Here is a 24,652-nt window from a genome sequence, read left to right on the forward strand (position 1 = left end):
GTTCTAAGAACAGGGTCCTTGACAGGCACAGGATACAGGAAAGCATGGAGTCTTACACTTCTTCACTGCCTCCTTTCATGGAACAAGAAGAAATAGAAAGAGACAGACCAGGAAAAGATGTCCATTTCTGGAACATGTTGCTGGGCTACAAATGACGTTAGAAGATTGCGATACCATTTTCTTCTTCCATAGGAATGGTGATGGAGAAAATGTCATGAAGTTGAGTGGGGAGGACTATGTGATGGGAACACAGGGACATGAACTCGTCCTGTGTGTGGCCTCGGGCAAGGCACTTTATACACTGGAGCTGAGTTTTTGCATCTGTAAATGTCAGGCTTGATCCCAGATCAGTGGTGCTCAATCTTAGTTCTCCATTAGAACCACCCAAGGAGTTTCCAAACGTCCCCAGGCCCAAGCCATAGTCCAGACAGTAGAATCGCTTGAGGTGGGACCCAGGCAGCAGTAGTTTCAAAGCTTCCCAGATGATTCTAAGGGGCAGCTGAACTTGAGAACTACTGGACCAGGTGACCTCTAGACCCTCACTACCCTAAGTGGGTCTCAGACAAACTGCATGGACATTACTGGGTTCTTCTTAGTCATCAAAACTCAGGCCTCATTCCAGATCTACCCAGTCAGAATCTGCGTTTTAACAAGACCCCCGGGGAATTTGTATTGACGTCGAAGTTGGACAACTCTGGCCTAGACACTCTTCCACCCTGCCCTTTCATCCAACAGAGCTTTGCTTCTGGTGCTGATGTTTCAGTAGAACTTGTGGATCTCAGTGCCAGAACACACTGTAAGTGTTAGAAGTTTTATGTGTGTGTTATGCGTGTATATTCAGAAAGCACAACAGTATCCCATCACACCTGTTCCACGCAGGGGGCTAAATGGAAATAGATTGGGGGGAAAAAGTCTTCCTGTAAAAGGTGTAGATAATTTTAGGAGATTCTGATCAAAGATTGTTTTTGCTTTGTAGAATGGAGTACAGCCTGCTAAAGAGCAGTTCTCTTCAAAGTCAGCAACGTCAGTGTGGATATTAAAAACACCTGCCTTTACGTGGCAATGTGTATTCAACATCTTCTCGCCTGGCAACACATTTCCAGGTTCCTTGTCTGGTCCTGGTCCTCATGCTACCTGACAGGGCCTTTGTTGATAGTTCTCCCCAGGAAATAGGTGCATTGGCTGAGGAGTATTTGACTTCCTCTGGAAGTCTCCTGTTGTAATGTTCATCACTGCCTTTAATTCTACAGAAGAGAAGTCAGCCCTGAAAAACAAAAAGCAGAAACAACATCAAAATGCTAAAATGCAAGCTAGAAAGTGACAGGTAAATGTTATATGCAAGGTTAAGCAGGTGGGATGGCCCCTGCATTTTAGGCTAGTCATGTTGTAGTAAGACTATCTGGAATAATGGTGTATTTGGAGGAGGGAGTGATTTGGATCTGAATGTTTAGGGAGAATTGGCAAAGGTAAAAACATAATTTTCACTTCAATTCAACTTCTAGACTTAAGGTAGCAGCCAATGTGGTACCCTGCCCATACTCCACCCCTCCCACCCTCCACATTACCATTCCAGTAGGACTTCAACAGTTGGCATCTGTAGGGCTAAGGGCTTTCTTTGGCTGTCAGCTCCCAACTCTGCCCTCAGCTCAGCTCGCAGAAGTCCTAGAATCAGGACCCTGGTAAAAGCTTCAGCAATGACTGAATGAAATGGTGTCTGAGTACCCCAGCTCCCTTGCCCGTTGGGTGAGATCACCTGGACATACACAATCTAGGCTGGCTCTGAGGCCGGATGTTCTAGTTGATACATGCCTGCTCGTGTTTTCCTTCCTTCAGGATCCACTCTCTCAGTCCCTTACCAGTGTTCAGTGCACCTCCAGAACAAACTCCTTCCACTCAAATCCTTGCCCCAGGGTCTGCTTGTGGGAAGACCTACAGCAAGATGAATTTAATCTTGCATTTGCTTTAAGATATTTATAGGTATACAGCTCATACCTTTATATTCTTTCCTTTCAATTAAAAATTTTTCAGTTAGTAGAACTAGTTATGAAAAGTTCAACAGGTTTTGGTAATGGCCTAGGAGAGATCATCTTTTTACCTTATTCATGAGACTCATTTGACATCTGAAGTTACTAAGAAATAAAAAGATGAAAAAAGGGATCTCTATAACTGTCAGGGCCCAGGAGGAGATGGGCCCTGGTTTCCAATCCCAGTTCTACACTTGTTAGCTGTGTGACCTTGAGCAAGTCATTTAACATCTCTGCCTCTCCGTTTCTGGACACCTCAAACATGGGGGAACTGATCAGTTTCAGTAAGATGTGTGTAAAGTGTTAAGGATAATGCCTGTCACTATTAGCTATGAACAATCCATGGCTTAACTAGTTACTAACCAAGGATACTGAATCTGTTAGGATGTCTTCATCCATTAAACAGAAGATCCAGTGTAGCATTGCTTACACCAATTAGGACAGACATGATCTGCAGCAAGAGTCTGCCCCATCCCCACTTCTCATATTTCATTGGCTAGAATTAAGGCATATGCCCATTATATAACCATGAATCAAGCTTATAATCAAGACAACCTCCTCTTTCTCTGTATTCTTCCTTTTATATCAAACACCAGGTCATGAGTGTGTCAGAGAGCTATTGCTGTGTAACAGATGATCACAATAAGCCTTGGTAGCTTGGCTGGCATTGCTGACCTTGGTTGAGTTCATTCATGTATCTGTGGGTGGGCTTATAGATACTAGGCTTGCTTGAGGGTCTGCAAATTGACCAGCTAGCTCCTTTCTACCTTTTCCTCGTTCTCCTTGAGCCAGCAGGCTAGTTGGGGCATGGTCTTCTCATGGTCATGATGGATGTCAGGTGTCTTACAGCTTAGGCTTGGAAGTGGTCCTTATGCCATTAGTTAAAGCAAGTCACACAGCGAAGTCCAAAGCCAAAGTGTGGGGCGGTAGGCTCTGCCCACCATGAAGCCACAGGGTGTGAGTGCAGGGAGAAGGTGAAGGAAGGACCAGTCATTCATTCTATTATAAGTTGTCAGAACAAAGAACATCTAAATAACTTAGATGAATTCTCTGAGTCTTATAGCACTCTTGTGTCTGCCATTCATTTCTGCGCTGGTTACTATACTACAGTATCATCAGGTGCTCCCGTGTTAGCATGTAGCCCACTGCAGTTTGTGGAAGAAAACTCGGCAGCGTATGAAAACTTAGACCCAAATAAATTAGAAGTGTCATTCTGAACCAGCATCCTTGTTTCCTGCTTTGTCTTCCCAACTAAATTGTAAAAACCTGCAGCGCAGGAATCTCCGCTACCTGCCCCATGTCTGACATTGATGGCGAGGCGGGGTGACTCTGACCAGAGCGAAGGGAAGTGAGTCTGGGGGGAAGTTTCTCGGCAAACAGCGAGCGCGGAGGATGCGCGGGTGGTGCCGGAGGCGGGTCCCAGCCAGATGTGCACGGCCCGCCCCGCCCTCCCTCGCGCACCCGGCCCGCTTCCCCCGTAGAGGAACCACGGCGCGCCTCCCCGGGGCGCCCCCACCGCAGTGCCCGGCATCGCCTCCCTGCCTGCGAGGACCAAGCCTGGGCAGAGCCGAGGCCCCGCGCTGCCGAGGACAGCGGAGGAGGCGGCCCCTCTGCGCCCCAGGTTCCGCGCCCGCACCCTCCCGAGGGGGCGCAGGAGGAGCGGGAGGCGGAGGGAGGCCCCAAGCGAAGATGCCGCCGCCTTGGGCCCTGGCGCTCCCGCTACTGCTTCCCTGGGTGGCAGGTGGAGTAGGGAACACAGCCAGGTGAGTGTCTGGCTGGCAATCGGCCCCAGGCTGAGCTCCCCCTTTTGGCCCCTTCTCTTTGTCCCCCGTTCCTCCAGGCACCCCCGGGGGTGTATGGGCATGTGTATCTGTGCGCGCTATGGGATTTAAAGGGGATGCCAGGCCCGGGGTGCCCACGGTCTTCCCTGCCTTCCCTTTGGGCTCTGGTGGGGCTTTGCACCGGTTCTCTGGCGTCAGCTGCGCCCCACCTGGCTGCGCCTTGCGGGTTGCGGAGGAGGGAGGCTCTGTGCGCCGACTCGCTGGTGTGTTCTCGCTTGGTGGTCTGCAGGCATCCCACTGTTCTTGGCGCGGGCGTGTGAGTGTCTGGTTGTGGGTGGGTGGGTGGGTTCTGTGCCTATGCTGTCCTGTGGTTTTCACTGTATCCAAAGCGCGAAGTGATTGTCAGTGACTAGTTCTGCTGGGGAAGGAAACTGAGAATGACACAAGTAATTGTTGACTGTGTTCACCGCGCTTGAACTGAGACCGCTGTGAAGGGGGCCCCTCAACTCAACAATGCCTTCCTGATTAAGGTTGATGAGCTGGAAAGAAAGGACGTGATTGTCAGATGAAATCGACTCATTCTTCTTGCCATGGCAATTCAGAATCTGAAGCCATTTCTTTACTGCCCATAAACTTTTCTAAGCCCTGCAACTTAATTTTCCAATCAGCAAAGCCAGTTAGTAAATACACACTTAAAAATAGTACACACTGTAGGCCAGGCACTGTCCTAAACACTTTAGGGCTATTAACCCATTGATAACTGCTGTGTGTGGAAGGTGCTATTATCATGCTTGTATTGTAGAAGAGAAAAATGAGGCACAGAGAGGTCAAGTAACTTGCCCAAGGAGACACAGCCACTGAGTGATAAAGCTGGCAATCAGACCCAAGCAGTCTGGCTTGGAGCCCCTGGTCTTCCCCACTGCACTCAGTGGAAAAGTTTCCTGGTTCTCTGGCTGTGATGTCTTGCTTTCTAAGGTGCCCTCTAGAGCAGGGTTTCTCTACTGAAGCACTGCTGATCTTTTGGGCTGGGCTGGACAGTTATTTCTGGGAGGTGATTGGAGAGCTGTCGTATACATTATAGGATCCTTAGCGGCATCCATAGCCTCCTACCCACTAGATACCAGTAGCAACCACTCCAAGTTGTGACAACTAAAAATGTGTTGAGACATTGCCCAGGGTGCGGGGGTGGGGGTCGGGGATGCACAGTTGCCTCCAGCTGAGTGAGATCTGATGAGCTATTGCCAATTTTTAGTCGACAGTTCTGGGAGAGAGCCTTGGTTTGGGACAGGCTCCTTAAAGGTGAGCCTGACTATCTTTGACCTACCAGGAAAACACAAATCTTTCATCAGAGTCAGCGACAGTATTAAGGGATTTTGAAGTTCAAACAGAATAAACCTCAAATCAGGTTATTAGAATGTATGATCGTAAGTTTCAATTTCCTTTCCATCATTAAAATATAAGGAGATGCAATTTGCTCTTGATCACATCTCCTTGAACGTAGGAGGTTCTTGGATCGTTGGAAAGCCCCCTTAAGAAACACCAAGTGCTATTTGAAGATAAGATCACCAGTTCTTATAGCAACCAGCAGACCGACCTCCAGGAGCCTGACTTTCAAAGGGCCTCCGAATTAAGTTAAAAGCTGAAAAGCCCCCAGATAAACCAAAGAACATTAAAATGGAGAATCCGCATCAGGATTCTGCAATTCCACAGTTTCCAAGATGTGATGCATGGTTTCTTTACGTGGTATCAGGTTCACAAGCTGCTTTGTTCATTATCTGTGCAACATGCTGGAAAACATCAAATGCCCAGCTCTTCAAGAACTGCTCAGGGACCACGTTCAATCAACCCCAGCCTCCAAGTTACAGACGGCACATTTACAGAAAAGGCAAAATGCTCATTGTACTAGAATGTGTCTACTGGTTATTTCCTGAAGTTTTACAACTTATAGGAAAAAGTGACTGCTACATAGGGATTTCTAATACAAGTGTCCATTGTTGTTGAACTTTTTAAAATTGAAACACTGCACCATAATTTCAGTGCTTCTTAAATGGTGATTAGTGCATAGTAGACAACACTCCAAATGAATAAATTCTTAGCAGCATGCAATTTTCTGATCATAAGCATCGGAATTTGGCTTAAACCTTTTTTCTTTTTTTGTATACTATTTTTTATTGAAGTATCATTGACTTACAATATTAGTTTCTGATGTACAACATAGTGATTTAATATTTTATAGATCATACCATACAAAGTTGCTATAAAATATCAACTATTCCCTGTGCTGAACCCTATGTTTTTTTCCTTTTTTTTTTAATTGAAGTATAATCAGTTTACAACATTGTGTCAATTTCTGGTGTACAGTGTGATGTTTCAGTCAAACATATACATACGTATATTCGTTTTCATATTCTTTTTCATTATAAATTACTACAAGATATTGAATATAGTTCCCTGTGCTATACAGTAGAAACTTGTTTGATTTTTAAAAATATTTTTAAAAATTTTTCTTGTGGGAGAGGTAATTAAGTTTATTTATTCTTAGAGGAGGTGCTGGGGACTGACCCCAGGACCTCATGCATGCTAAGCATGTGCTCTACCACTGAGCTATACCCTCCCCTGAAACTTGTTTATCTATTTTATGTATAGTAGTTAGTATCTGCAAATCTTGAACTCCCAGTTTATCCCTTCCCATCCCCTCCACCCCCACCTTGTGACCATAAGTTTGTTTTCTATGTCTGTGAGTCTGTTTTGTAAATAAGTTCACTTGAGTCTTTTTTTTAGATTCTACATATAATTGATATCATACAGTATTTTCCTTTCTCTTTCTGGCTTACTTCGCTTACTTAATATGATGGTCTCCAGGCCCATCCATGTTGCAGCAAATGGCATTATTTTATTCTTTTTTATGGCCAAGTAGTATTCCTCTGTGTGTGTGTGTGTGTGTGTGTGTGTGTGTGTGTGTTTGTATCACAACTTCTTTATCCAGTCATCTGTCGATGGACATTTAGGATATTTCCATGTCTTGGCTGTTGTAAATGGTGCTGCTGTGAACATTGGAGTGCATGTATCTTTTTGAGTTAAGGTTCCCTCTGGATATATCAGGAGTGGGATTGCTGGATCATATAGTAAGTCTATTTTTAGTCTTTTGAGGAATCTCCATACTGTTTTCCATAATAGCTGCACCGAGCTGCATTCCCACCAGCAGTGTAGGAGGGTTCCCTTGTCTCCACACCCTCTCCAGCATTTATCGTTTATGGGCTTTTGAATGCTGGCCATTCTGACTGGTGTGAGGTGATACCTCATTAAAGTTTTGATTTGCATTTCTCTGATGATTAGTGATATTAGGCATTTTGATATTGAGCATTTTTCATGTGCCTGTTGGCCATTTGTATGTCTTCCTTGGAGAATTGCTTGTTTAGGTCTTCTGCCCATTTTTGGATTGGGTTGTTGTTGTTGTTATTAAGTTGTTTGTATATTCTTGAGATTAAGCCCTTGTCAGTTGCAGCATTTGCAAATATTTTTTCCCGTTGTATAGGTTGTCTTTTTGTTTTGTTTATAGTTTCCTTTGTTGTGCAAAAGCTTATAAGTTTAATTAGGTCCCATTTGTTTATTTTTGCTTTTGTTTCTATTGCCTGTGAGCCCTATACTTTTTATTGCCCTTTATGCAATGAGACTATTTAGATGCTCTAGACCTGCTTTGTCCAGTACAGTACATACAGCAGTCACTAGCCCCACGTGGCTGTTTGAATACTGTAAATGTGGCCAGTCCAAGTTGAGATGAGCTGGAAGTGTAAAATACACATTGGATTTTGAAGACTTTCTATGAAAAAAGTATGTAAAATATCTCACTAATCATTTAACATTGAATACATACTGAAATGATAATGTGGACATATGGCATTTGATAAAATAGATTACTAAAATTAGTTCCACTTGTTTCATTTGTGTTTTTTTAAAATGTGGCTACTTGAAAATTAAAAATGGCTTATATGGCTATTATATTTCTATTGGGCCATGTCGCTCTAGAACGTTTATTGATCTGAACTCCATCTCCAGTGTTCCAGGTCCTAAGACTGGCATCTTTTTGCCTTGGGGACATAAGATAAATATGTTATTAACTTTGCTGTTCTTGAGTTTGAAGTTTGGAACAACTCCCTACTTACTTTTGTGTTATACATTTTTTTTTCCTCTGTTGAATTCAAGTAGAAGTAACGTGAGAGATGAAGGGATGTCTGGGTTCTCATATTCATGGAGAGAGGCCTGCTTTCTGTAAACCACACCCAATGCTGAGAATTGATTCTTCTCAGAGCCCTGCGAAGGAAGTGCCATTGTAACAATTTCCCACAAACTTAGTGACTTAAAATAACATAAAGTTATTCTTCAAGAGTTCTGGAGGTCAGAAGTCCAAAATGAGTCTTACGGGACTAATACTAAAGTGTTGGCCGTGCTTGTTCCTTCTGCAGGCTCCGTGGGAGAATCCATTCCTTGTCTCTTACACTCCGAGAGGCGTCCAACAGTCCTTGGCTTGTGGCCACATCACTCCAATCCCTTGTTCCTTTGTCACTTTGCCTTTTTTCTGACAGTTAAGTCATCTTCGTCCACCTAAGAATGCTGTGATTATACCAGGCCCACCCAGATAATCCAGGATGACCTCCCTATTTTAAGATCCTTAATTTGAGCACATCTGCAAGTTCCCTTTTGCCATGTAAGGTAACATTTACAGGTTCCAGGGATTAGGACGTTGACATGTCCGGGGGCCACAATTCAGCCTTCCACAGGAAGTCTGAGCTGTGAGTCTGTTGTTCTCGGTTATATGGGCTGGATCTTAGTTTTAAACATGACTTTAGTGGTTTGTCAGTGGTTGGCATATCATTCATTTATTTATTCTTAAAACCAGAATTTGTGGGAATATACCGAAAACTTAAGAGCTGAATGTTTCTAGGAAATAATGACCATGCAGTGTTTGCTTGCAGCATAGAAATACTTTCTGAGCAATCTTATTTCAATAGTTTCATTGGCTCAGAAGGTATTAAAGTCCTATTTATATATAATTTATGTACATAAACCAAGATTATGTAAACCTTAAAATAAGTATATTGTGTAGTTTTCATACATCACATTGGCATTCATCAAATTTTGTTGAGACCCTATGTGTCAGCATTTTTTCAGTGTGATTTCAATCAATTCTCTCATCGATCCTAAGAAATAGGTATTGTGTCTATTTGACAGACAATGGGAGGCAGTAACTTGAAGAGATTAGATGATTCCTCAAGAACTGCATTGGATTTAGTCTTCTGCTCTAAGAGCAGTGACATTCCAATGCTTCAAATTTGTTTCTCCAAAAAAAAAAAAAAGACTACATACAAGCTTACATTTTTACAAAGTGCTTTCTCTTATGTTACCACCAGTGAGCCTGTTGAGCCTGTTGAGCCTGTTGAACTTGACTCTTGCCCAGTGTGATCAAGGGATACATGAGAATAAATAGGAAATTGCTGATGTTCCATCCTTCCAACTCCTTCCTCTCTAGATTTATATTTTCTCAGAAGCAGACTCTGAGACCAGTTGAATTATGCATGGTTTATTTGGAAGGTTGCCCCAGAAAGTTCTAGTAGGGAAGCTGCAAAGTGGGACAGAGAAGGGAAAGATGTGTTATAAAAATAAGTTACCACTATGATTTGGTTCTGCTAGGGAATTCTGGAAGTCAGTAGGACATGGGCCTCAGAGTTACCCCTCCCTGAGGCAAGAGAGCTGGAGTAAATGATTATGAATCAATAAAAAATGTAAAAAAAAAAAACTCAAAAAAAAAAAAAGAGAGCTGGAGTATCTATACTCCCATCAGTCATTGGTCAACGACTTCTGAGAAGGAATATTCTACGTGTTCCGCGTACCATGCACACAGGCAGAGCCAGCTCCTGCCAACAAGGGAAGCTCTTGGGTATCAAGAAATGAGGCTGGCCATTAACCACAGTGTACCACCATTTGTCGCTGACCTGGTGAGACAGAAAAATACCTCTGAGGAACTTGTGCTCCTGGTGACAAACTCCTTTGGGGACAGTAGGGGTAGGACATACAGGCATCCTAAGGTATTTTGTGTTGAATTATGCCCCCCTCCCCAAATTCATATGTTCAAATCTTAATCCCAAGTATTTCAGAATGTGACTGTGTTTGCAGATAGGGTCTTTACAGATGTAGTTCAGTTCAAAGTAGGATGGCCCTAACCCAGTATGTCTGGTATTCTCATAAGAAGAGGGGGTTAGGGGACACACACATGCACACAGCCACAGAGGAAAGACTGGAATCCAAGACCATGTGAAGACACAGGGACAGCGTGGCCATCTGTAAGCCAAGGAGAGAAGCCTCCGAAGAAACCAATCCTGCCTTGATGTCAAACCTCTAGCCTCCAGAACTGTGAGAAGATGAATTCCTGTTGTTTTAGCCATCTAGTCTGCAGGACTTGATTCTGGTAGCCCTAGCGAACTCATATGTAAGGTGAGCTCAGAAAAGATAGAAACCTCGTGGAACCAAAGAACAAAAGTTTTGCAGGGGGAGCGTATAGCTGAAATGGTGGAGCACATGCCCAGCATGCACGAGGTTCTGGATTCAATCCCCAGTACCAACATTTAAAAAAAAAAAATAAGAACCAAACTAATAATAAATAAATAGTCCTAATGAACCCCCACCCCCAAAAGAAAAGAACAAAAGTTTTCCTGATCTTGATTTTTTTAGTTGAATGCAAACTGAAATCTGGACCACCCAAGTGCTCTGACTTTTGGGGTTTTAAGCAGGAATTATCAGAATACGGGCCACGGGCTTAGTTATTGAAACCAATCCAGCAGCTACTGAACGTAGCATCATTGCCTTTTTGACTCTTCAGTATTGGCTGCAGCTGATAGAAAACCCAAATAACCTCGGTTTCAACAAATAGACGTGTGTTTCTCTCTCATGTAGGAGTGGGTAGTTGAGCTAATATGGTGGTGTATGGAGTCAGGTTCCCAGGCTCTACCATTTAATGTTTCCACCAGAAGTTTCCCCCATCATGGCCAAAGATAGCTTCTTGAGTCCTGGCGAACATGTCCAGATTCCAGCCATAAGAGGCAATAAATGTGAAGAAGAATATCCCTTCTCTCGCTATAGCCACATCCCAGAGGTTGCACATGACACTTTTGTTTACATCCCATCAACCGGAACTTAGTTACATGGCCGCACCTCACTGAAGTGAAGGCTGGAAAATGTGCTCTTTATTCTAAGTGGCTATGTAATGGGGATCTTATTACTTAGAAAGAAGGGAATAGACATGGGGGTACCACTTGCAGCATCAGCCATGTGCAAATTATATATCGCATCTCCAACTTACTGATGAGTAAACTGAGTTTCAAAAGAACAAGTGATTGATTTAGTTCTCACAGTGAACAAGTGGCAGATTTAAAAGCCATGGTATCACTGAAGGAAAATTAGAGGACTTTCCATCACATACTTTGTCCAGAGTAATCAGTAATATTTCCAGTTTCATCAGTTAACTTGCTGGGCCCCAGTGTATTGGTTTCAATAACTAACCAGTTATAAATCTGAAGGTCTTAAGGGGAAAAAAAAATCCACCAGTATTCTAAAAGTAGTTCAAATTCGCTCAGTTCAATTCAGCAGCATTAATTGAACTGACATGCCCAAACGTTCTCCTAAATGCCAGAGATACATATCTATCTGCCGCCCTCACTAGACAACTTTATAGGGCAAGGAAAATATATCTTTTTTGGTGAAGGGGGTACAGGGGGAGACTTACAGTTCCAGCTCGTAGCCCAGTGCCTGGCACATAGTAGATGCTGAATAAAAAATTTGGTGCCTAAATGAATGACCAAAGGAGGGGGGTGGAGAAACACATGTTACTGACATGTAAATAATGTATGTATTTTTATATATATAGACACTCAAAAGCATGAATATGGGTATATTATATATTTATAAATTATATATGTTTATATATAAACATATTACATATACACACATATAAAATATTCCATGAAATACAGATAAGAGAAATTTAGTTGGCATGAGAGAATCAGGGAAAGGGGAGGGCATGGGATGACATTTAAGCTGTCCTTAGAGGATGAATGTGAGGCCACCTGATAAAAGCAGAGGAGGAGGCAAGTATTCCAGTGCTTGATTAGCAGTACATCTTGCATAGGAATAAATGAATGGCTGGCTGGACAGATACGTACCCGCAAAAGGAATGCAGAAGGAAGGCATTGGCCCAAAGTATGGAGTGGAGTGGCCAGCATCTGGGCTCAGGAGCCCAGCGACTGCCAAGATCAAAGAAGCCAGGCTGAAACTACTTTGTGAGGGGCCCTGCATGTTGATTCAAGGAGTTTGGACTTTGTTCTGAGAGCAGTAGAGAGCAAAGCTAGGGCACAGGCTCGTTCTTTAAGGATAACCCCATCGTGACCAATTCATGCTCTGAATTATCACACAGTTGCACAAAATTATCTTTTTTTTTTTTAGATGGAGGTACTGGGGATTGAACCCAGGACCTTGTGCATGCTAAGCATGCGTTCTACAACTGAGCTCTACCCTCCCCCCAAAATTATCTTTAAGGTATCGAGCCATAATTTATTTTAACTGGCAGCATTTTTTCCATAATGTACGTAATAATCGTGTGCTTATTATAATCCATGGTATCTCAGATTTGAGGAAGACAAGTGCAAAATTAAAAATCAAAATACCAAAGCAGCAAATGTCTCTATAAATATCATCACCTTGCTCTTCAAGTATTCCCTTTGCTTGATTTCTGGGCACTGTAAGTATCAGTTTCCTATTGCCAGTCAACAGTATACTCGAAAGCTTAGTGGTTTAAAACACCGTTTATTATCTCGCCCAGTTTCTGTGAGCCGGGAATTCAGGAGCAGTTGAGCTGGATGGGGCTTGGGGTTTTTCAGAAGGTTGCAGTCAAGTTGTTGGCAACAGCTGCCGTCATCAGAAGGCTTGCCTCCAGCTGGAGGATCTCCTTCCAAGTTGGTGAGCTCACGTGGCTCTGGGCAGGAGGCCTCAGCGCCTCGCCTTGTACATCTCTCCGTAGGGCTGCTTGAGTGTCCTTATGAGATGTCAGCAGACTTCCTACACAGCAAGAAATCCAAAAAAAGAGAGGACGAGGAGGAAGTTGCATTGCCTTCTATGTCCTAATCTTAGAAGTTACCCTCCATCAACTCCCACCATAATCTCTTCATCAGAAAATAGTCACTAAGTATAGTCCACAAAGTGGAGGGGAATTAGGCTTAACTTTTGAAAGGAGGAATATCAAAGAATTTGTGGACGTATTTTAAAACCAACACACCACACATAACCAGTGTGGGAGTTTCCTTCCCCACATTGATTATTCTTCAGTCTTCTCTATCAGCCTTCATTTCTACAGAGATCAGTCCCCGATCTGGTTTTTTTCTTTATCTATACTCTGTCCAGGTAATCTTTCCAGTCCTAGCTCTCTCAGTGCCACCTATATGTAGATGACTTCCGAGCGTGAATCTCAAATCCCAGGCTCTCTGCCTCATTCTTGACCTGTCCATTGGGGTATCTCACTGAGCTTAGGACATCCAAAAGTGAACTCCTGATCAGTTTTCTAGAACTCCCTTGCCCCCATCTCACCCATCCTCCCTATTCCAAAACAAACAGTGTCCAAACTGGTTCAAGTCAAAAACCTGAGCATCATTCCTGACAGCTCGCACTTCCTCCCCACTTGTGTGCAGTCTGACACTAAATCCTAGTCTGGACCATGTCTCAAGCCCATCTCCTTCTCTCCCTCCTGCCTGCCCCCACCCAGTCACATCACCTCATCTCTCCCCTGAACCCCCACAGTAGTTTCTCTTTGCTGATTCTTGTGTCCCCGCTAGTCCATGTCTCCAAGTGTTCCTCTGAAAATTTAAATCAGATCATGTCAGCCCTCTCCTTAAAACCTTTCAGTGACTTTCCATTGGATTAAGGATAAAATCCATTCTATTTTAAATGGTGTAAAAGGGCCCTCCTTGATCTAGCCTTTCCCTATTTCTCTAATTCTATTTTAAATTATTTTCCCCCATGCTCAGTATGAATGAGTGAATGAATGTTCTGGTTAATAAATGTAACTGTTTTGATAACTCTTAATTGACTGACTACCTCCCCTTCTTCATCTCACTTCCCCACTGCCCCACGAATGTTCTCTTCATCTCATAAGTAAACCAGTGTGCTCACATCCTTGTCTCGCGGTCTGCTTCTCGGGAGCCCAAACTAAGATACTGTCCATTCCCAATTTCCACCTAACTCCTGAACTTGGAAGATAAGTGAGAAATAGAGAAAGCAGTGGGAAGTGCCAAGTTTTGCCAGCTCGTGGCATGGGAAATCTGAAGTTGCACCAACTCGCACTGGTACGCACTCGGTAGCCTAGACATTTTTGACTGAGCTCTCAAATGCCTCGACATCCAGGAAGGTGAGATTCTTTGGGGCATCCCGGCGCCTGCTGGACTTGGACTCTCAAAGATGAATGAGACCTAGAATTAATCTTAACTGGTTGGTTACAGTAGACTTGTCACACTGGGAGCTGTGGTGAAAACAAAAATGAAAACCAAAAACCTCATGGCTAGACCTGGTTGTCCGTATTTAGAAAAAATTTATATTTCATTTGTTTGGCAATATTTAAATATATTAAAACATCAGCAGAAAAGTTTTAACTTCTCAGTTTGTTCTTGGAGAATGTCTTAAAGTTTCCTGGAAGCTTACCATAAACGAGCATGCTAAGAATTCTGTCACAGTATATTTTTGCAGAAAATAAGGAACCCCATGAAGAAATACTATACTACTTACACAATCCCTGGAATGTTTTTAAATTAATTTCAGCTATGGAGGCAGCGATTTGTGATTAATTTGATCAATGTAGACAGCAAGCTGTACAACGCGTTAAAGGAACTCTGGGCAGCTCAGCATTTAGCCCAGACTCCCACAGCTCAGGGCTCCCTCCCCACAGAGACCTGCTCACCTACACTGACCCTCCCCTGCCTCAGGACTGGGTCCTCTGAGGCTTCTGTATGCTGAACATTGTAGATGAGAGAGCAGCTTTGTAGCCCAGCCAGACCTCCCAAGGTGGCAGAAAATGTTGGGGGGGTTGTTTCAGTCCAGGACCAGGAATTCTCTCTCTGGGTTCATAAACCCCTTTTTATTGATCATCCCAGATTTATCAGGTTCCATGGAGTTGGGTCTGTCCAGCCAAATGCGTATAAACTCATTATACTCAGACATCTGTTAAATTCAGGTGATTGATATTATGCCTTTACTGTGCATCGTTGATATCACAGAATGCACTGCCTCAGTTTTGTACATTAAAAAAATACACACTTCACTGAATATGGAACTAAGTGCAATTCATATTGATAGCTTGCTAAGAATTTGTATGAATGGATTCATACATGAGGAAAACACCATGTGTCCTAGACTTTAGGAAAAGAAATGGTTCTTGAAATATTATTTGAAATACTACTCTGTTGATCAGCTCACTTATGCATCATACCATCTCAAAATCTCAGTGGTAAGAGTTTATTTCTTTACCTGCCTCAAAAGTCCAAGGAATGTTTGAGAGACTGCTGTGTGCTTTGACGTGCTGCCAGGCCCCATCCATCTTGAAGCACCATCTTTTTCCAGGTCCACAGTCTTTCTTCAGTGGGCTGATGGAAAGAGGAGTCAAGGATCCCACTGGAGGCTTTGTGCACAGACTTGGAGATGGTCCAACAGGCTAAAACCAGCCATGTGGACCCATCTAACTGGCTGGCTGGCTGGGAAGTATAGTGTAGCTTTGTGCCCAGGAGACCCAGATATTTGGCCATTTTTAACTTACAAAATGGTAGTTTCAGATAGTTTAACCTAATAGTTTATGTCCCTTATCCAGAATACTCACAACCAGATATTAAAGTAAAAGAATAGTTAAATTTGTGATGGAAAAGTTAGTGGTTAGGCATGGAATTAGGGCAATAGTCAGGTAGAAGGAGAGGATGCTGGGAAAGTAATCTGAAACACTTGCTAACATTAACTTGCGGTGTCATGGAAGAACTATATAGAAACTAAAAGTTAAAGCTTTTTTTTTTAAGCAGGTTTTTTTTTTTTTTTTAAGATTCTGTAAGATAGTGTGTCTTCCTGTTATTGTCAGTATCATGCTTGCCTGTGCTGGATTCTTTCTTCCCCTCAATAATACTGTGTCAACTTAAACAAATATTTTTAATAATTAATTTTCTTTTCATCCATAATTTTAAATAGCTGCATATGTGAATTAAAAAAATGGCAATCATAGAATGCAGAGCTGGATTCTTGGTGTAATAAATCAATTTCCTTTGGCAGCTACAGGTCAGCAGGTAATTATTAGCCATTCTATCTGCTAGTGATTTCCCTCCTTTAAACTATTTTCTTATTTTCATGATCAGATGTAGAGTTTGATGATGAAACCAGTAAAATCCCATTTGTGGCTATCCCTTTAAAGCTATCTCTCAAAACTGAGTAAATACATGGACAGCCCACCCGTCAATTGAAAGGCATGTTGGTCATTTCTGGACTCACATGGTTTTCTGATGGTTTTTCCTACAATATTTCAAGCTGCTTGCTCTCCTTTAGAAAATATGCACAGAGCAGCTGGAGGCTGAACTGGTATTTTCTGATTTGTGTAGTTGCCCAAATATCAGAATCCATTTTAGAGTTCTCGATCATAAGTTGATTCTTAACTATTATTTTCCATTTTTTAAACAAATGAGAATAAGGCTAGATTTAATGACAAATTTCTGATACCTTCCAACAAAGCTGTAATACTAAAATGCATTTGTGACTAGGGAAAGAATTCCATATAGTGGATAAGAAGTCCTACTTTATTAACAAGTTCTTGATGGCCCAAGTGTTAGTCATTAACATTTTGGAGACCTTTACAAGTGATACTTTGTACAACATCAAAAATGATGGCTGGGGAGAAATTAATACACCTCAGATTTCTCAGTTTCACCTTTTCACCTAAAGGCAAGCATATGAAAGCAATAAAACTTGAGAAAGAGGATTTCTCTGGAGAGTTGTGGTAATGTGCAAACAGTATATGAATTTCATCTTCTGGTAACTTTCTCCTGTTAGTTTACCCCAGGCAGTATATTCCACAATCAAAGTAATTGACTTTGATCAATACATGTTAAATGGATTTGATCACCTGTACAGGGGACCCAGGGCTTTTTCACCAAAGTTTCTAAGTAGATGTTTTTAAAAAATCATATTTCAACAAATTTCAGTTTGGTTCTTTCTGATTTCACATCTAACAGTGTCAGTAATGTTTTTGTGTGTGTGTGAGGTACAGTTTGACATATAACACTATATTAGTTTCAGATGTACAACATAATGATTTGATATTTGTATACATTGGGAAATGATCTGTCCGCATATATAGTTACAGAATTTTTTTTTTCTTGTGATGAGAACTTTACTTGGGAGGAGGGAGATTAGGTTTAATTATTTATTTAACGGAAGTACTGGGGATTGAACCCAGGACTTTGTGCATGCTAAGCACATGCTCTACTACTGAGCTATACCCCTCCTCCGTTGGCCCACATTTTTCACATGCTAGTTTCCTTAGGGCTCTGCCCTAAACCACCTTCTCTTCTTATACTCCATCCATTCTCATAGTTTCAATAACCAGCTACCTGCACATGACTTCCACATCCGGTTCTGCTTTCAGGACTTCTAGCCTAAATATCCAACTCCCCATATAACATCTCCCCTGGCTTGTCTGTCTGATGAGTCCTCAGAATAGCAAATCCCAAAATGAACTTGTCATTTACCCTGTTCCCTAGTGTGTTCCTCCATTCATATTCCTGATCCCTAGAAGTCCAGCACAGCCGTCTGCCTACTTATGGAGTCCTCTCACCAGTACATCCAATTGACCAGAATGTGATGACCATGAGGGCAGAGGTATTATGTTCCTTTTGGTTGCTGCTGAACCTGTGGAGACTAACCCAGTGCCTGATACATTGTAGGGCCTCAAGAAATACTTGTGCCCTTTGGTCTCAGTCACAGAAGCGAGATGACGAAGGGAACGTCATCATTTGGAAAGCGTCAGAATAAGACACACATGTTGGCCACCGATGTGGCTCTAAGGCTTACCACCTTCAGAAGTTGACCTGTGACAAATGTGGCTACGCTGCCAAGCATAAGAGAAAGTGTAACTGGAATGCTAAAGCTAAAAGACAAAATACCACTGGGACCAGTCAAAGGAGGCACCTAAAAATTGTATACCACAGATTCAGGAAGAGATTCCATGAAGAAATGACACCTAAACTGAAGAGGGCAGCTGTTGCGGCATCCAGTTCGTCTTAAAGATTTCAACAATTAGTTGTGCAATAAATGTTCTGGTTTAAAAAAGAGAGAGAAAGAAGAAGAGAAAGAAAATACTTGTGGAATGAATGAATGAGTGAATGAATGAATGAAATCCATTATGAAGTCCCCACCTCCACTGCTACTGTTCCAGCTAAAGCTACCAGCATCTTTCTCCTGAGCCAACTGGTATCCTTGCTTCTATTCTGCCTCCCTCTAGTCCTTTTTCCAGACTTCTGCCATGATGATATTTTTCTAAAGGAAAATCTTACCAGATAACGTCCTAACTAAAACCCTTCAGTGCTGTCCTGTTGCCTGCGATTGGGATCTAAGACCCGAGAGCCCTGACTTAACTCAGCAGGCCCTCTGTGAGGTAGCTCCTGCTAATTTATCCCTTCTCCACTCCTTTCCCCTTTGGTAACTGTAAGTTTATTTTCTATGCCAGACCATATCTTTGTAGCTCTTCACTGATTAACCAAGTTGGTGGGAGAGACAGACCACCAGGGAAAACTCTATGGTTGTTTAACTTCCTGACCTTGACTAAGTTCTTATTAAACTTGCATAAAATTCAGTCGTGCAGCATATGGTAAAATATGCATTCCTTGTCTGTTAAAGAGCCCAGGAAGCATTTTACGGTATATTTAACACGCATGAGAAAGCAACCCTAGCCAGCCACAAAGTAGACAGCTGAAGCCCTGTCTTCCAGAATCTGGTAGCAACCTGGTCCGATCCCGGACCCATGAGTAGGTGAGCACACAGCAAGCTGAGTCGCGGCACTTAGAGCTGGGGTCCAGTCTCTAGATCAGACTCAACGAACCTCAGCCCACAGGTCAAGGTGGGGGTGGCCTTCTGTTTCTATGTGGCTCTTGAGCTAAGAATGGTTTTTACCTTTTTAAGTGGTTAAAGCTACAGCAAAAGAACATTATTGCATGACATATGAAAAGCATATGAAATTCAAGTATCAGTGTCCACAAATAAAGTTTTATTGAACACAGTCACGCCCACCTGTTTACTGTTGCCTAGGACTTCTTTTGCCCTTGGACAAAGACCCATGGCCCGTGAAACCTAAACTGTTTAGCATTTGACCCTCTGCGGAAAACCTTTGCTGACCCCTGTTCTACAGTTGAAGAGTTGAGTAAATGGTGTTTGCAGGAGTGAAAGGCGCCCTGGGCTGGCGTCCCTGACACGGGTCTGCGAGGGCTGTGACTGCTCCCTCGGGCGGAGTTTTGTCATCTGTAACATGAGAGGGCTTCATGGAAGGATCTCTAGAGCCTTCCAGCTTGAACCATCTATTGTGCGTCAAGATTCCAGTTTGTTCAGTGGTTCCCAGGTGGCCAGTGGACGTAAAAGTGCAGCGCTCTCGTCTGGAACAAAGCCATGGGGTCAGGGGGTCACACCACCACGCTCGGCACTGAAGCGGACACAGACCTGGGTAGCCACTGTGCCTGTCTATACAGAGCAGATTTGAAAATTGGCCCTCTGCAAGGTTCAGAAACAGACATTTTTGGCTGCTTTCATGTGTCCTTGTTTTGTAGATTACGTAACCTAATTCTTTTAACCCTGGGGAAGAAGGAAATAGATGATGCTAATTATTGGAAAAGGCTGGCCAGGGATGGCAGCAGAGGCTGGCAACCCAAAATTCAGATTTTCAGAATCTAATCTGGCACTTCCGGCAGGTTTATGGAGATTAACCAGATAACTGTCATGTCTCCTGTCCATTCGGTAGCAGGGCAGAGTCTCTGTTGCCCTTCCTTGCTGTTTTCTCAATACTAACACGTGGCTCTTTATCCACAGTCCAAGGGATCGTGGGTTGTTGGCATCGTCGCTCCAGCCTGGGGTCTGTCGCTATGGAGCCAAGCTGGCCTGCTGCTATGGCTGGAGGAGGAGCGACAAGGGAGTCTGTGAAGGTAATTGTGTAAAAGCCCAGACCACCCTGTGCTCAGGTAGTAGGCCAGAGTCCTTAGGCTTTTATCTGTGGTACCGTAAGCTGTCACCAAACTGCCAGTGGGTTCCTCAGAGGAGGGACAGGGACAACACCATCACCCTAGGCACGATTTGTTGTAGGAGCCCTGTCTTGTCAATTATTTCTGCTGCTATCTTAGTGAGTCTGGCTGGGTTGTTCGTTACTGTTTTTGTTTTAATCTAGAGAACCTGAGTTGGGCAAAAAGAAGCCACTAAATACCTCCTTCTAATTAGAATTTTTCCAACTGATTTCTAATGAAATTGACTTTTTGATTATGAATCACCCCACCAGTAGACTTCAGTCACCAACAAGAAAGTAAGCTATTTAATTTATAGTTTTGTTACTCATGTTTTTGAAGTCCTTGTGCCAGTTTCTAGATGGTTTCAAGAGATACATGCCTATAGGCAAGATATGCATAGTTCTTTTATACAGATTTCAAACTGAGGAACCATCGTTTGCCTTGGACACTGTTTTTCAGATCATGTGTTAGGAACCCCGAGAGAGGCCTCTGATCATTTCAGGACACTTGGGGAGGATAGAGATGAGCACAGCATTTTGTGTTGCTTCGTTTTTTTGTATGACTTTCTATAATAATCCATATTCATGGTGTAAACGAATTGAATCCGCATTCCTTCTAGCTGACTCTCTGACTGGTGCATTCCTTCAGGGTGGGAACTGGTCTCCGGGTCCCTGTGTCCCTAGTAGGTGGCGTATGCCTTAAGCCGAATCCTTTGTCTGTTAAACGGGATAAACACACGACTGCGTGTCCCATACAGTTTAGGTGTTGGTGTGGATCCTATTGGATTAGAAACTATAAAGCACAAAAATAATTAGCTATTTTTAAGAATAACATGCTACCTTCTTTTTGCTGGTCTTTCTTTCCCTGCCCCAACCTCTTCCTCTCTAGCTGGTTCAAAAATATCTGGATAGACCACAGGTGAGGTCAAAACTGCATCATTTCTGAAATCCATCATTATGTTGGAAGACATTGGTATTCCTCCCACATGCTCAGTATTAGGTAAAACCTTCCACCATCACAGTTTTCTTGTAAGGAGATGACAAGAATGTGACGATAATAGAAAAATATTTGAAGCTCATCATTGCCCGCCTAGAGAAAGAGATTCAGAACATCCCCCTGGGACTTTGTCAGTTAAAAGGGTGGGTCCCCACACTGGCTGGATTTATAGTGTCATGATCAAGGGCATTGTCTTCAGAACCAGAATGATGTGGGTAACCCGGGGCAAGCTAGGGCAGCTCGCTGAGGCTCCATTTCCTCCGCATTAACGGCTGTGTTCATTACCTGGTACACAGAGGAAATACCTTGTTAACTTACTCCTGACCCAGAAAGGACCAAGAACTCTCATCTCAGACTTCTGTCCATCAAAGCACCAGGTGATGGGGGAATTCAGAGTTGCTTTATTCTTGTTCCAGGTGAACATGGCACATTTTTGTTGGAAGTCAGTCAGATGGAAAGGGCAAAAACCACGTGGGATGCCTGATTTGGAATCTCTCTTACAGTCGTACGAACTTCAGTACCTACTGCCATAAAACTTGCGTGTCTCTGGTGAATAAATGAGGGTGAACTTTGGCTTTCTGGAAGGGCTGTTCTGGAACTAGATCAGAGCAGTTTGGCCAGTGTACACACAGCCAGCCACATTCTCAAAGCTTTTGTGGGCAGTATAATACCACAAGCATGAAAGAATTTAAAGCAAGGTGTTTCAGAGGATTCCAGCAAAATGCTCCAGTATTAAATTGCAATGATTTTTATATCTAAAATCTGTCTCATGTGATACCCAATTGACATGATACTTCTTTTTTTAATATTTTTATTTAATATTTTTAATTTTATTTTTATTTTCTTATTTTTTTCTTTTTCTTTTTTCTCATATTTTTTAATGAAGGCACTGGGGATTAAACCCAGGACTTTGCGCATGCTGAGTACATCCTGTACCACTGAGCTATACCGCCACACACACCCACCCCCGACGTGATCCTTCTTGATGGTAAAGTCATACGCTACTTGAGGCACCATATGACAGGGTATTTAGTCCCTGATTGCCAGGGCTCTGATTTTGAAGTCAGAGTGTGGCCTGCATGTTAATGAGATGGGAACGCGTGTCAACCTGCCCAATAGGCAGAGCCAGACCCCAGCCTGTGAGGTCCCAAGCCTTTACCTCCATCATCTACTCACCTTTCATTCTTCAAGAGGCCCTGTTCCAATGCCAGAGCTTTCTAGATCTTGGCCTCTGCCCTGCTTAAATCTGCTTCCAGGGCAGAGTCTTCTGCGCTCAATAGCATTAACCTTCAAATGTTGGTCACTTAGCGAGGTGGGAGAAGTTGTTGTCCACGAACAGATCCCCAGCGAAAAGCTACAGACGGAGGAGTGTGCAGGAGAACTGAATAAGAGTGTTTCCTTTATCTAAAGCACACTTAAATCTCAGGCCGTTTTAGACATAAACGGAATTTCCTTTGGGCTGTGGATTGATTGTTCAAATCACAGACCCGAAGTTACTGTAAATTAAAAACATCTTTCTGGAGTGTTGACCTTATAGCAGCAAGGGTATTATTCACCACTTCTCCTCTGTGCTATTTGGCATTAATCCTGGGTTTTCCTGTCTGGACCACATTGAAAATAACTTTCCAGGGAGCAATCAGAGGTCTTCAGGACTTAAAAAAATAAAAGATTTATTTTTTCTAGCATCTAAGACTTTAAGCTGCTTCTCCAAGAACATAACCATAACAAAATAGACATTAGAAATCAACTTCTATCTCGGTTGTCTCCAAAAGTGGAAAAATTTTGCTTGGGAGCATTTTTTCCCCTCCCTTCTCACTTAGGATCTATTCTGAGCCATAAATGTTTCTCTGGTAAAAGTTCTGCGCTTATTACTTTACTTACTATTCAAGACTATTTGAGTATCTAACATGTTTACAACCCCATTAAACACAGCAGGAGAAACAAAGATAAATGTTAAAGTCCCTGTTCTGAAAGCACTTAAGAGTCAAGTAGTAGACAGAAGTCAAAGCTAGACACAAAATAGATACCTAATTATTTAGTAAGATGAAGACTGATCAGTTTCCTGGGAGAAGCCTGCCAAAGTTCTTTGGAGTTCTCAAAGTTGAGTGGAAGTTCACATGTGGCCGGAGAAATCTGTGGAAGCTTCTGGAAGAAGGGACTGTGCAAGGTAGTCCTTGAAGGATTGGGAGGATATTAACCATTGGAGGGTCAAGGAGGGGTGCTGTAGTGTGAGGTAACAACAGAGAGACAGAGACAGAAAGCACAGGTAGCCCTAGAGAATAGCTGGCAATCTAGTTCGACCACAGTGTTGCCTGTGTCTGGGGAACAGAGTAAGCTAAGGCTGCAAAAGAAAGTAGGGGCCAGATCATGATTATGATACCTGTACTGTATTCGGGACACAACAAAGATAATTTGATGACTTTTTTTTTTAATTGAAGTATAGTCAGTTACAGTGTGTCAATTTCTGGTGTACAGCACGATGTCCCAGTCATACATATATATACATATATTCGTTTTCATATTCTTGTTCACATTCTTGTTCATATTCTTGTTATTACAAGACATTGAACATAGTTCCCTGTGCTATACAGAAGAAATCTGTTTTTTATCTATTTTTATACGTAGTGGTTAACAGTTGCAAATCTCCCAAATTTATCCCTTCCCACCCCTTATTTGATGACTTCTGTGTCAAGCGTGGCACAATCAGAACTATGCCTTTGGAATAACAGATTAATGTGTTTGACATCAGATATCCCAGGAGCAGAGCCCGTGAAGAGGATTCTTGTACAAATATCATGTTGAGGGGTACTCTCAGGAGGAATCTGTAAGGGGGTGAGGGAGCAGGGGAAGAAGCTAAGCAAAGATGGGGCTTCCAGAAAAGTATGGCTTCAACCTGATCCTACAGGGAGCTCTGGAGTGTTAATTATACCACAGAATTTGTGCTGCTTGGAAACCAGGGGCTAGGCTGTTAGGCCCCAGCATCCCCAAGTACTGGTCACAGGCTGAAGTGGGGAAACGGGAGAGAGTGGCATGTGGTGTAATCTCTAAGATATCGCTGGACAAAGTTGTTCCCATTAGCTAGATAAATATTTGTTCAGTGAATGAATTGGTGGTAAAAACGGAGAGAGAGAGAGGATGCTGTAACTGGTTTGTGGACAAGAAAAGAGAGAGACAACTGAGATTTTGAGTCCATGGAGCTGAGAGATGAATGGTGACATTAACAAAAAGTGGGGTTGAGGGTCGAAGGGGAAGAGGCTGGGTCTTTAGGAAGAGGCTTGCTTAGGGGATAGATCTACTCTGAGCCAGAGAATCAGTGTGCAGAGAAGTAAGCAGCATTCCTGGGCAATTGCTGACTCATCCTTTCATTTGCTGGCTACTTCCGGATCTCCTACTAGGTCCAGGAAATGTGGGGGTCCGTGATTCTCTACATGCCTCCTTTGTCTCTCATTCATGATTTGCTTTCTCTCTTCCCTTTTTTCTCTTTGGGTTTTCCCATTTTCCTTTGTTGTTGTTTTTTTTATCTACA

The 24,652-nt window shown here is 42.8% G+C and overlaps 1 protein-coding gene and 1 pseudogene across 10 annotated transcripts in view; both read left to right on the forward strand.

Annotated features, from left to right (window-relative positions):
• EGFL6 (EGF like domain multiple 6) overlaps positions 1-24,652 on the forward strand; it is a 180,069-nt gene that overhangs the window by 126,538 nt on the left and 28,879 nt on the right. For 8 of the 10 annotated variants that reach the window (XM_072956110.1, XM_072956106.1, XM_072956111.1 and 5 more), the window contains one exon: positions 19,943-20,055. Coding sequence is in view for 8 of the 10 variants with exons in the window: in XM_072956109.1 (XP_072812210.1) it covers positions 19,943-20,055 (113 nt within the window). In the remaining 2 variants the exon portion in view is untranslated. Of the gene's footprint in view, positions 1-3,561; positions 3,788-19,942; positions 20,056-24,652 lie in introns of those variants that run through there. The other 2 variants (XM_072956108.1, XM_031671157.2) reach the window with 1 other exon arrangement.
• Positions 17,859-18,151, forward strand: LOC116277194 (large ribosomal subunit protein eL37 pseudogene; annotated as a pseudogene).

Source organism: Vicugna pacos, chromosome X (genome assembly GCF_048564905.1).
Source record: "Vicugna pacos chromosome X, VicPac4, whole genome shotgun sequence".
Taxonomy (NCBI): Eukaryota; Metazoa; Chordata; class Mammalia; order Artiodactyla; family Camelidae; genus Vicugna; species Vicugna pacos.